General features: G+C 57.7%; 1 protein-coding gene across 1 annotated transcript in view; it reads left to right on the top strand.

The window, feature by feature from the left end:
- Window positions 1-11,158, top strand: part of COL2A1 (collagen type II alpha 1 chain) — a 31,194-nt gene extending 20,036 nt beyond the window's left edge. Inside the window, exons 29-53 of the mRNA XM_023535401.1 lie at window positions 173-226; window positions 446-499; window positions 722-766; window positions 957-1,055; window positions 1,270-1,377; window positions 1,707-1,760; window positions 2,072-2,125; window positions 2,477-2,530; window positions 2,940-2,993; window positions 3,297-3,404; window positions 4,004-4,057; window positions 4,510-4,563; window positions 5,332-5,493; window positions 5,734-5,841; window positions 6,085-6,192; window positions 6,521-6,574; window positions 6,742-6,849; window positions 6,959-7,012; window positions 7,169-7,276; window positions 7,549-7,602; window positions 8,059-8,166; window positions 8,522-8,810; window positions 9,246-9,433; window positions 9,774-10,016; window positions 10,568-11,158. Of these exons, the coding sequence (XP_023391169.1) occupies window positions 173-226; window positions 446-499; window positions 722-766; window positions 957-1,055; window positions 1,270-1,377; window positions 1,707-1,760; window positions 2,072-2,125; window positions 2,477-2,530; window positions 2,940-2,993; window positions 3,297-3,404; window positions 4,004-4,057; window positions 4,510-4,563; window positions 5,332-5,493; window positions 5,734-5,841; window positions 6,085-6,192; window positions 6,521-6,574; window positions 6,742-6,849; window positions 6,959-7,012; window positions 7,169-7,276; window positions 7,549-7,602; window positions 8,059-8,166; window positions 8,522-8,810; window positions 9,246-9,433; window positions 9,774-10,016; window positions 10,568-10,714 (2,523 nt within the window). The 3' untranslated portion in view covers window positions 10,715-11,158. The remainder of the gene's footprint in view (window positions 1-172; window positions 227-445; window positions 500-721; window positions 767-956; window positions 1,056-1,269; window positions 1,378-1,706; window positions 1,761-2,071; window positions 2,126-2,476; window positions 2,531-2,939; window positions 2,994-3,296; window positions 3,405-4,003; window positions 4,058-4,509; window positions 4,564-5,331; window positions 5,494-5,733; window positions 5,842-6,084; window positions 6,193-6,520; window positions 6,575-6,741; window positions 6,850-6,958; window positions 7,013-7,168; window positions 7,277-7,548; window positions 7,603-8,058; window positions 8,167-8,521; window positions 8,811-9,245; window positions 9,434-9,773; window positions 10,017-10,567) is intronic.
- The last annotated feature ends 547 nt before the right edge of the window (window positions 11,159-11,705 follow it).

Genomic DNA, 11,705 nt, shown 5'->3' with positions numbered 1-11,705 from the left:
CCCCCGGTTGTCATTGATAGGAGAACAGTGAGGCACACAGGCACACACACCTTGCTTGGGCAGTGCAGGAAGGTGTCTATCCTGCCCTCCTGTGGCCGCCCCCCAGGGGCTCTAACTGAGGCTCTCAGGGGCTCTGGAATGCTGGCTCAGCTCACCTTTGCTTCTTCTGCAGGGACCTGCTGGTGAACGAGGCGAACAGGGTGCTCCTGGGCCATCTGGATTCCAGGTAGGCAGCTGAACCAGGCTTTCTCTGGAGCCCTTTTCTGCGTCCAGGGCTCAGTAGGGGCAGCAGCAGGCACTGTGGGTGGAGGGTCCACCTCCCTCAAGGGGGACCAGGGGAATGAGACTTCCCTGAACCACTGGTCTCCACCCTGTGTTGGCCTCCCTGGAAGGTGGGAGGCAGCAAACTTATTCCTTTACTAATGCTTGTCACTTTGGCTTCTAGGGACTTCCTGGCCCTCCCGGTCCCCCAGGTGAAGGTGGAAAACCAGGTGACCAGGTGAGTGTGAGGTTCTTTGAATCTGCAGCCTAGTTAGATGGGAAACTGTCTTCTGATGCCCAGGAGACAAGGCCTGGAGGGCATGAGGAGCCCCGTGAGGCCCAGGACGTCCGGGAGCACATCCCAGCTCCCCAAGACGACCATCTGAGCTCAGGGGGAAGGAATGCTCAGCCAGGCTCGGACACCAAAGCCTTCGGTCTCTCACACATTCTTGTTCTCCAGGGTGTTCCCGGTGAAGCTGGAGCCCCCGGCCTCGTGGGTCCCAGAGTGAGTGTCCTGTTGGCCATTCCTGGTGGTCCCTTGAGCCTGCTCTCTCCCTGTGCAGTTCTGCCAGCGCCTCCCAACAGCACAGCTGCCCTGGGTCCTGGGTCCCCACCCCGCTCCCCACCTCCCTGCTTCTCCTCGGGCCTCTACCTCATCTCTCTGGCCTAATCACTCCTTGGTGTCTCTGCCACAGGGAGAACGAGGGTTCCCAGGTGAACGCGGCTCTCCTGGTGCCCAGGGCCTCCAGGGTGCCCGTGGCCTCCCCGGCACCCCTGGCACTGATGGTCCCAAAGTAAGTGAGGCTGATCCTGCTGGCAGGGGTCCTCTGGGCTGGCCTAGGAGGCCTGCCGAGGAGGATGAGGAAGGGGAGGAGGGCGGAGTGGAAGATGAGACAGAAAGGGGGTCTGGGCATAGGAGGAAGTGAAAGAAAGGGGGGTCGGGTGGGCACTGGGGTCCCAGGGGTGGTGCTGCCCACCACAGACTCCCTCTCTCCCCCCACACCCCAGGGTGCATCTGGCCCAGCTGGCCCCCCTGGGGCTCAGGGCCCTCCAGGTCTGCAGGGGATGCCCGGTGAGAGGGGAGCAGCTGGTATCGCTGGGCCGAAGGGAGACAGGGTGAGTACCAGCCTGATGTGCCTCCCCCAGAGCCATGCTTCCCTGCTCGCCCCCACACTTGCTCCCTCTGCCACAGTCCCTGGGGGCAAGGGTCCTGGCTGCCCCTCTTGAGGACCTTGGAGATTCCCCTCCAAAGTCTCCGTTTGCCTTTTAGTGATATCCTCCTTCCACCCTTCCCTCCATCTCACTCCTCGTCACTCACCCTGAGACCACAGTAAATCCTCTTGGCTGGAGTCTGAGCTCTGCCTGGAGTGATACTGAGCTGGCAAAGAGGGTCTTGGAGCGACCCCCACCGCCCCCTGAGGTGGCTCGTTCTCTCTGTCCCACAGGGTGATGTTGGTGAGAAAGGCCCCGAGGGAGCCCCTGGGAAGGACGGTGGACGAGTAAGTGAATGGCTCCAGGCTCCTTGGGGACTGGGTGGGGACAGATGCAGTGGACCTCGTGGGTCCTCAGCTCTGCGCTCAGGGAAGAGAGGGGTCATGTGTGAGTGCGGTTCCTGGTCCTATCTCAACTGTCTGGGCTGGGCAGCTGCAGGGACTTCCCTGTCAAAACTGGGGGCCACAGGGCGAGTTCTGGGGGTCATGGAGGGTACACCAAGGTCCACTGGGTGTGGGGCCCCCAGAGTCCCTGCTGGGCTCCAAGTCCCTGACTGACTCTCCCCACCTCCCTCACCACGCCCCTTCTCTCTTCCCAGGGTCTGACTGGTCCCATTGGACCCCCTGGCCCGGCCGGTGCCAATGGTGAGAAGGTGAGTCCTGGCTCCCTTCTCTTCCTCTGCCTCATCTCCCCCATCTCACATGCTGCCCAAGACTGTTAACTTCTCACTCATCAACTGTCACCCTCCTGCCCACCAGTGGCAGCAAGGGGTGAAGGGTGGGGTCTTCTTAGAAGCAAAGTCAGTGGTTGTGTGCCCTGGGGGTAAAAATGCATTCAGCAAAGGCCCCGGGGATGGTGCAGCTGTGGGCTGAAGCAACAAGGAGGAAGGCTGTGGGTAGTGTGGGTAGAGGGACTCAGAGCCCCTGTCCATCGTCAGAGCTTCCTGGATGCACTTTGTTCTCAAAGGGCCCCACTTTGACCCCCACGCCCTTCCCCACCTTAGGGAGAAGTTGGCCCTCCTGGTCCTGCAGGAACAGCTGGTGCTCGTGGCGCCCCGGTGAGTATCTGCCCCTGAGCTTGGCTCTGTCCCTAGGCCCCTGGGAGTGAGGGAGCCAGCTCTGCCTCTCAGCCTGGCCTTGCAGGCCCTGGCACTGGCTCTCTCCCTGCCATTTGGGTCTGGGGGTGGGAGGAGAGAGGAGAAAGGAAGAGAGAAGGCATGTTGCCCTCATGATATGGACATGGTGGAGGGAGGGCCTTTGGGTCACCAGATCCTCTGACCAAGAGGCTTTCCGACCTGGGTTTCTTTGTTTAGGATTGAGCTTCCTGAAGCTGCTTTCAGATGCCTTCTCTCTGGGAGTTACTGCGCAGGGGGCTGGGCCGGGCCAGAAGGGGCTCTGGGCTTGTAGGAGGGAACAGAGCAGGCAGGCAGCAGGGCCTTACCGCTCCTGGCCCCTCTTTTCTCACAGGGTGAACGTGGAGAGACTGGACCCCCTGGACCTGCTGGATTCGCCGGTCCTCCCGTGAGTGCCTCTGTCCACCCTCCCTCCCCCTCCACTCAGGCTAGCTCCACATCCGGCACCCAAGGGCACCTTGCAGCCTGTGGGGGAGGGAGGGCCAGAATTTAAAGGAGAGAGAAATGGCCTCTTCCCTCCTCTCCTTTTATATCTCCACACTGAGGTAACACTTTTATCTTAGACCCAACTTTCAGGACCAGGGTGGACACACACACGCACACATACTCACTCAGAGTCTCTGGCCTTTTGGGAAGAACCACAAGTATTTGGCTTGCCCCTCACTCACTTGCTTCCTCTTTCCTGGGTCAGGGTGCTGATGGCCAGCCAGGGGCCAAGGGCGAGCAAGGAGAGGCTGGCCAGAAGGGTGACGCTGGCGCCCCGGGTCCTCAGGGCCCCTCTGGAGCTCCTGGGCCTCAGGTGGGTAGTGCCGAGCTCCCGCAGGAGCTGTTCCCACAGGGCAGGGACCACTGGGTGCAGGGTGAGGGGTGGACCAGCAGAGAATGGCTGGGAGGCCTGGGCTACACTCTACCTGAGTTCAGGGCCCTCCACCCAGCAGACTGTGGAGCCTGCTGCTCTGCTGCCACAGGAAGGAGAGGCTGCCGGGAGGAGGAGTTTGTACTTAGGGATAAAGGCTCAAGTAGCTAAATTGGCTTTCCATTGTCTTGGGTGTGGGGTATGTGGTAGGGGTGCTCTGGGAAGAACAGAGTCAGGCTGTGTCTCCCTGAGGAGTCATAGTCCCGGACAGAGCAGCCAATCTCCTGGGGGTGAGGGGGAGACCTCACAACTGGCTCTATGGATGCCTGATGGGCTTTTCACCCTTGAGCTCTCCTAGAACAGAAATCTCTTGGTGGCCAGAATGGCAGGCCCACATGTGACTACTTCTTCAGGCTGGGATTTTTGTGCCAAGAAAGCTGCATCTTTGAAAAACTAGCCCTCAGGAGTCCATTGTTGGGGCTCAGACAACTCTCCCCCGGGGCGACCGGACCTCACTGTCTCTCTCCCTCCTTCCTTCCCAGGGTCCTACTGGTGTGACTGGTCCTAAAGGAGCCAGAGGTGCTCAAGGTCCCCCGGTGAGTGAGGCCCCATCCCCATTCTCACCCAGGTGGGGAGGAGGGCTGGGGGTGCAGCAGCTTCTTTCATACCCCCACCCCCAGCCTCATGAAAAAGATGTGGCCCCAGAGGCTCCACTGCAGTGTTCTGGGATTCACCAACTTCCTTCTTCCTCGTCCTGCTCTTGCCCCTAACCTGAGCCCATCCTGAGAGAAGAAACCCCTCTGCTGATGTACAGGGATCTTGGGAGGGCCGGTCCTAGGAGCTAAGTGCCTGGCTGAGTGCTCCCTGCAGGAGCCAGAGACAGAGAAGCTACAGCTGCCCAATCCTGTGGCCAGACCCCAAAGGCCCTTTTTCCCTCTCTGGTTCCCCTCGTCCTTTTCCACACTGGCCTCTGAGACCTCCCCCCACATTAGATTCTTGGACCTCCTGAGGGCCTGATGGATTCAGGGCCTCTCCTCTCTTCACACAGGGAGCCACCGGATTCCCCGGAGCTGCTGGCCGCGTTGGACCCCCAGGCTCCAATGTAAGTGCTGCTGCTGCCTGGTTCCTTACTCGGGCATGGGAGGCACAGGCAGGGGCCGCAGTCTGGCCCAGTCCCCCCGACAGGGCCCTGGAGAGCCCAGGCTCACGCCTTTGTGCCCATTCCCACACCTGGGAGGAGAAGCTAATCAGCCACAGGACGCATTCCCCTTGTAGACAGCTGGGAGCAGCGGGGCTCCCAATCTTCCCGGCTGGCTGGGGTTCAAACCCTCAGACTTCTGGCTCTGTTGGCACGATGGGGCTGGCACGATTGCCTTCATCACAGACATACATTTCTTGAGCACAATTTGTGCACTGGTCTCTGTACAAGTCATACATCTTGTCCTTAGGGAGTTTGCAGTGGAGGGAGGAGAGATGAGGAAAAGTCACAGAGCTCACAGACGGACGACACCAAGTGCAGGGGAGCAGGGGAGCCGGTGCACAGGCTTAGCGGGCAGAGAAGCAGGGATTGAGCTGTTTTTTGAGGAACTGAGGGTGGGCTAAGGTGGAGGAATTGAAGCTGAAGGGGAGGTAGGAGGGAGAGACTCTAAGTAGATCAGAAAAAGCAAAGTGTGCAGGGGCCGGAGAAGTCAGGGCTGGCTGCCCAGACCAATAATGTAGGAGAGAAAATCAAAGAGGGAGGGAAACTGGTGGAGGGCACAGCTGCCCTTTCCCAGAGGGGAAAGTGCTGACCCTGGGGCCACGGTAGCTTTGGCAGCCCAGGTGGAAAAGGGTGAATCGACGTTTCACTTCCTGCATTTGCTCCTTCTAGGGCAACCCTGGACCCCCTGGTCCCCCTGGTCCTTCTGGAAAAGATGGTCCCAAAGGTGCTCGAGGAGACAGTGGCCCCCCTGGTCGAGCTGGTGACCCTGGCCTCCAAGGTCCTGCAGGAGCCCCTGGCGAGAAGGGAGAGCCTGGAGATGATGGCCCCTCAGTAAGTGCCTCATCAGGCCCAGCCCAGCCCGGGGCCAAGGGTATGAGAAGCTTCTGAGCTCACAGAGCACAGAGTCGGGGGAGCAGGGGCTGTGGGTTTGCGGGGAAGCAGTGCAGCGGGAAGTATACTGCGAGGGCAGGAGGAATGCTGCTCCCCGCAGAGCTGGCAGCCAGGCTGGCGTGGGTGGGTGGGCCGCTTTGTGTCATTTCTCAAGTTCTTATCTCCTCCCTCTCCTCTTAGGGTCCCGATGGTCCTCCAGGTCCCCAGGGTCTGGCTGGTCAGAGGGGCATCGTTGGTCTTCCTGGGCAGCGTGGTGAGAGAGGATTCCCTGGCCTGCCCGGCCCATCGGTGAGTGAGGGGCACCCCTTCCTTTGGGTGACCTGGGCCCAGCCTGGCTCAGGTCTGAAGCTCTTCACTTAGTGCTCTAGGCTGTGGTGGCCTGACCTCTGCAGAAGCGATGCCATCCTGAGGCTTCCACTCTCTCTGCCTTCGGAACTGTGCCTTTGATAGCCCTTTTCCCAGAAAGGCTCAGTGGGGTCCTGGGCAGGGACTTAGAGGGCACATTCATCATCCTTGTCATTGTCTTTTCAGGGTGAGCCCGGCAAGCAGGGAGCTCCTGGCGCATCTGGAGACCGAGGTCCCCCTGGCCCTGTGGGTCCTCCTGGCCTGACTGGTCCTGCTGGTGAACCTGGACGAGAGGTGAGCAGTGGGACTCACTGTGAAGAGACCCTTACTAAGGAGAGGAGCCTCGTGCATCTCCATCTCCAGGCCAGCCCAGCCAAGTCCTAGTGCCCTGGAGAAGGGATTGACAGGATGGGCCATTAGGCCCGAGATCCCGGGTGCCATGGAAGGTTGTTTTGGGAGAGAGAAGGGAACAGAGACAAAGCTTGGTGAGAAAGCAAGCTTTGGCTCCAAAGCTTTGGTTGGATAGCGGGAACAAGCCTGGGGCTTCTGAGGGGAGGACAGGGGAGCAGAGTGGGAGATGAGCAGGGCCAGCTCTAATGGCATCTTGTTTTCCATTGCCCAGGGAAGCCCTGGTGCTGATGGCCCCCCTGGCAGAGATGGTGCGGCTGGAGTCAAGGTGAATATCTGGGGGGTCTCTCTGTGCCGTGGGACCAGGAGGATGTTCTGTTGGATCAGCCTGGGGTAGCAGCTTGGGGTCAGAGTCTTGTGTCACTCTGGAAGGACCTTCTTTCTTTGCCTCTTCTGGAGCATTGTTCTCTGAGTCTGAAACCTCTCTCCTGACAGGGTGATCGTGGTGAGACTGGTCCCCTGGGTGCTCCTGGAGCCCCTGGGCCCCCTGGCTCTCCTGGCCCAGCTGGCCCAACTGGCAAGCAGGGAGACCGAGGAGAAGCTGTAAGTACTGTGGGAGCAGCCGTCTCAGTGCTCCACCCAAGGGCAGATAAAGAAGAAGGCCATGCTGTCCTGGCCTTGACCTGATGCTGTTCCCACTCTCTCCTCACAGGGCGCACAAGGTCCCATGGGACCCGCAGGACCAGCTGGAGCCCGGGGAATCCCAGTGAGTGAGCGTCTTGTGCTGGGTCTCTGACGGAGGCAGGCTGGGAGGGCAACAGGGGCCCTGAGGACCCTGGACTCCTTGGCTTGGACGAGGCCAACAGAGGGCTCCTGCCCGGCTCGACCTGACCCAACCTGTGTCTGTTGGTCTTGTTCCCAGGGCCCTCAAGGCCCCCGAGGTGATAAAGGAGAAGCTGGAGAGGCTGGCGAGAGGGGACTGAAGGGACACCGTGGCTTCACCGGTCTGCAGGGTCTGCCCGGCCCTCCTGTGAGTGTTGCTGTCTGTGCTCAGCACCCCAAGGCCACCTCTGCTCAGAGCGCACTTGAGTTTCCCATGCTGCTAAGACACCTGGGATCATCCTAAGAAATTTCTTGGGCTCTCTCAGGGTTGGAGGGAGGAGTAAGTAGAAAGGGAATGGGGATGGGACATGTATCTTCTTTCCCAACTTCATATATAAATATATTCAGAAGGCTCTCCATCCTGGAAGAGGGGGCCCTGTCTTTGCTGACCTCTGACCTTTGCCTCTTTCTTCTGCCCAGGGTCCTTCTGGAGACCAAGGTGCTTCTGGTCCTGCTGGCCCTTCTGGCCCTAGAGTAAGTGAGATGGAGTGAGCTCTTCCTCAGGGGTGGGGCCAGGGCACTGGCCAGGTGTCTGATGGGGAGGGAAATGTTGCTGCTTCTTGGGAAGCCTTGGGCTCAGGGGGCCTCACTCAGCAGTGGAAGTAGGACTGGCTCAATGTGACTATGGCCAGAAAAGCACCTGAGATCATAGGTAGGATGAACTTGAGAGCAGCTCTCGGCTGTCAGACAGACCCCTGGGAACAGGACTTTACAAAGAGGAGCCTCGGAGGGCAGGAGAGCCATGACACTGTCCTCTGGCTCTTGGGTGAATAGAGAGCTATTTGGGGTTCTGTGACTGAGAAATGTGAAGAATTGGGAGCAGAGTGGCTAGTGCTATCAGGATGGCCGCCTAATCTCCTCCAGCTACTCCCCGACTTTCCCTTTGCTGATGGCTCTTCTCTTACTGCCTTTTTCTCTCTTGACTTGCAGGGTCCTCCTGGCCCCGTGGGTCCTTCTGGCAAAGATGGGGCTAATGGCATCCCTGGCCCCATTGGACCTCCCGGTCCCCGTGGACGTTCAGGCGAAACAGGCCCTGCTGTAAGTGTCCTGACTCCTTCGCTGATGTCTGGAGTGTCCCAGCATCCAGGAAGCTTGAGGTCTCTGGTGCTAAGGGGCCTCTTTTGGGGCATCAGCCTGCAGTTAATGATGATGGCACCCTTTATACTAGGGTCCCTCTGGAGGTTCAAAAGGCCCATGACTTGTGCTGGGATGAGAGGGGCTAATGAAGAAGTAAGGAAGGTGCTATGGTTTTCTTGGTCCTGGCCTGCTGTACCCCTTCCCAACTCATGGGACTGGGAAGAAAACACTCCAGTACATTCTAATAGGTGGGGAATGGACACAGGAGGGACAACTCCCCAGAATTCCTGATTGATTTCTCTGTTTCCTGCTACAGGGTCCTCCTGGAAATCCTGGACCCCCTGGCCCTCCAGGTCCCCCTGGTCCTGGCATCGACATGTCGGCCTTTGCTGGCCTGGGTGCGAGAGAGAAAGGCCCTGACCCCCTGCAGTATATGCGGGCAGACCAGGCAGCTGGCAACCTGAGACAGCATGACGCCGAGGTGGATGCCACACTCAAGTCCCTCAACAACCAGATTGAGAGCATCCGCAGCCCTGAAGGCTCCCGCAAGAACCCTGCTCGCACCTGCCGGGACCTGAAACTCTGCCACCCTGAATGGAAGAGCGGTGAGCCAAGAGAGCAGGACTCCCTGTCTCAGAGAGTAGGAAGTCAGCCCACTGGGCGTGGCCCCTTCAGAAGGAGGGAGGAGACACCCATTACTGCAGGGCTGAGGCAGGCCTGGGAGGGTCTGGCAGGTGGTTGCTCCCCAGACAACAGCAGCCCTGGCTCCTGTCTTGCCACGCTACATGGCAGAAGTGACGTCAGGGCAGAGTTCTGTCCGCCAGGCGGGCACTGCTCCTATCCTATTGCTTGCTCTGCCATTTAGCGCTGGACTGTCCCATTCAGGTCTCCTTGTCCCTGATCCCTTAGGCCATAATGGCCCTCACACCCTGCTCCTCTTCCTCTGGTGCCCCCGTAGCCCTTCCTGTCTCTGGCCCTTCGGGGAGGGTGTGTCAGTGCCGGCCTGAGCTCTGACAGGGTGTTGCCTCCTCCCCCTGCAGGAGACTACTGGATTGACCCCAACCAGGGCTGCACCTTAGACGCCATGAAGGTTTTCTGCAACATGGAGACTGGTGAGACCTGCGTCTACCCCAACCCAGCCAGTGTTCCCAAGAAGAACTGGTGGAGCAGCAAGAGCAAGGACAAGAAACATATTTGGTTTGGAGAAACCATCAACGGTGGCTTCCACGTGAGTGTCTCGTTGCTCTCTAGGCCAGAGATGGCTCCTCAAATCCTTTTCTTTTTTCCCTGGAAGTTTTTAGCACCTTGCCCACATTCTTACCAGTTTTCTTTGGGGCTGAAGAGGAAGGAAAGAGGAGAAATAGTATTTTCTCCCGTTTAGAAGTGGAGTAAGAGGTCCTCGGAGGCTTGCTCTACTCTCTGGAAGCAAACACGTCCTCCCAGTGACCCACTCTCCCAGTCCCCTTTAGTTCCTCTGAACTCTGGACACTTAGCAGCCCCTGAAGCTCATGGTCCCACTGAATGCCACTCACTCCCGGGCCTCATACCACCACTGTCTGCCCTAACAGTTCAGCTATGGAGATGACAACCTGGCTCCCAACACTGCCAACGTTCAGATGACCTTCCTGCGCCTGCTGTCCACCGAGGGCTCCCAGAACATCACCTACCATTGCAAGAACAGCATCGCCTACCTGGATGAAGCAGCTGGCAACCTCAAGAAGGCCCTGCTCATCCAGGGCTCCAATGACGTGGAGATCCGGGCTGAGGGCAACAGCAGGTTCACGTATACTGTCCTGAAGGATGGCTGCACGGTGAGTGGAGCTGGCTAGAGCTTCCAGAGAGAAAAGTTGCCTATGGCTGGGGGCTTGGGCTGGAGCAGGTGGAGGGTTGGTCCCCAGTAGTGCCATGGTCCTAAAGTGACAAGCTCATTAGAGGCGTGAGTGTGAGGGGTTATACAGAGAAAACATGCAGAGTGACAGGTAAGGGAGAGGAGCAAGTTGTTCTGTCTTCCTCACTCCCTTGGCTCAGGGGAAATAAGACCTTAGCCAGTGTTTCCAGTGACTCTTGTAAGAGGATTTGTATAACGTGTAAGGGCTGCCTGTGAGATGGAGTGACAAGGGGTTCACAGGTGGGGAGCTTACTGTGGGGAGTGGGAAGGAGGAGAAGGGCGGAGTAAAGGAGGCCTTGCTACTAAGGACAGGGGTGGAGGTGGAGAGGGCTCTGGCCAGCCAAGAAGAGGTCTAAGGAGCCCCGAGTGTGGTTTGCACTTTGTGTTCTATGATGCTCAGTTTTGTGGTCCTGGGCAGCTGGTATTGGATTGCAAGGCACCCACTGAGTAATGTCTCCTCTCTTTCTCCCCTAGAAACACACCGGTAAGTGGGGCAAGACTATGATCGAGTACCGGTCACAGAAGACCTCGCGCCTGCCCATCATTGACATTGCACCCATGGACATAGGAGGGCCCGAGCAGGAATTTGGTGTGGACATAGGGCCTGTCTGCTTCTTGTAAAAACCTGAACCCAGAAACAACACAATCCGTTGCAAACCCAAAGGACCCAAGTATTTCCCAATCCCAGTCACTCTAGGACTCTGCACTGAATGGCTGACCTGACCTGATGTCCATTCATCCCACCCTTTCACAGTTTGGACATTTCTCCCCTCTCTTTCTAAGAGACCTGAACTGGGCAGACTGCAAAATAAAATCTCGGTGTTCTATTTATTTATTGTCTTCCTGTAAGACCTTTGGGTCAAGGCAGAAGCAGGAAACTAACTGGTGTGAGTCAAACGCCCCCTGAGTGACTGCCCCCCCAGCCCAGGCAAGAAGAACCCCCTTCAGGTGCCGGGCGCAGGAACTGTGTGTGTCCTACACGATGGTGCTATTCTGTGTCAAACACCTCTGTATTTTTTAAAACATCAATTGATATTAAAAACAAAAAAAATTATTGGAAAGAAACATTGACTTGGGCTTTGTTCTTTATTTTCCATTAGTCCTTGATTCTGTAGGCATGACCAAATGGCCACTCTAAGGCCTATTTCTGTTGACTTTTCAGCCAAAAGAGAGGACACTGAAGCCACACTAACTGGTTTAGTGACCTTACACAAAAACAAACTTACCTCTTTTTGTAAACCTTGGCACTGCGCAGAACCCAGGGGTAAACTGGGACCAGACATCAAGATTTGGGAAGGGAGGCACGAAAGAGAGATGGCCTTATTCTTGAGAATAAACACAGAACACGACTCCGGGGCAAATTAGTGCAAGACAAGTGATAGCTCTGAGCTCAGGGGATGGGACATCGTGTGGGCCACATCTTGCTGGGTGGGAGAGATGGGAGTCCCTCCTGAGGGAGGAGGGGTCTTGGGATGGGAAGAGGAGAGGAGGGGAGTGAACTGCAGGGGCCTGTGCTGAGTGTACACAATCAGACAATCTCGGTGATCTACTTTTTTGTATCTTTCTCTAAGACTTTTAGGTCAAGAGAGGTGGGAGTGTTAAACGCTTACTG

Source organism: Pteropus vampyrus, unplaced genomic scaffold (assembly GCF_000151845.1).
Source record: "Pteropus vampyrus isolate Shadow unplaced genomic scaffold, Pvam_2.0 Scaffold140, whole genome shotgun sequence".
NCBI lineage: Eukaryota > Metazoa > Chordata > Mammalia > Chiroptera > Pteropodidae > Pteropus > Pteropus vampyrus.
This window is presented reverse-complemented; position numbering and strand designations above follow the sequence as displayed.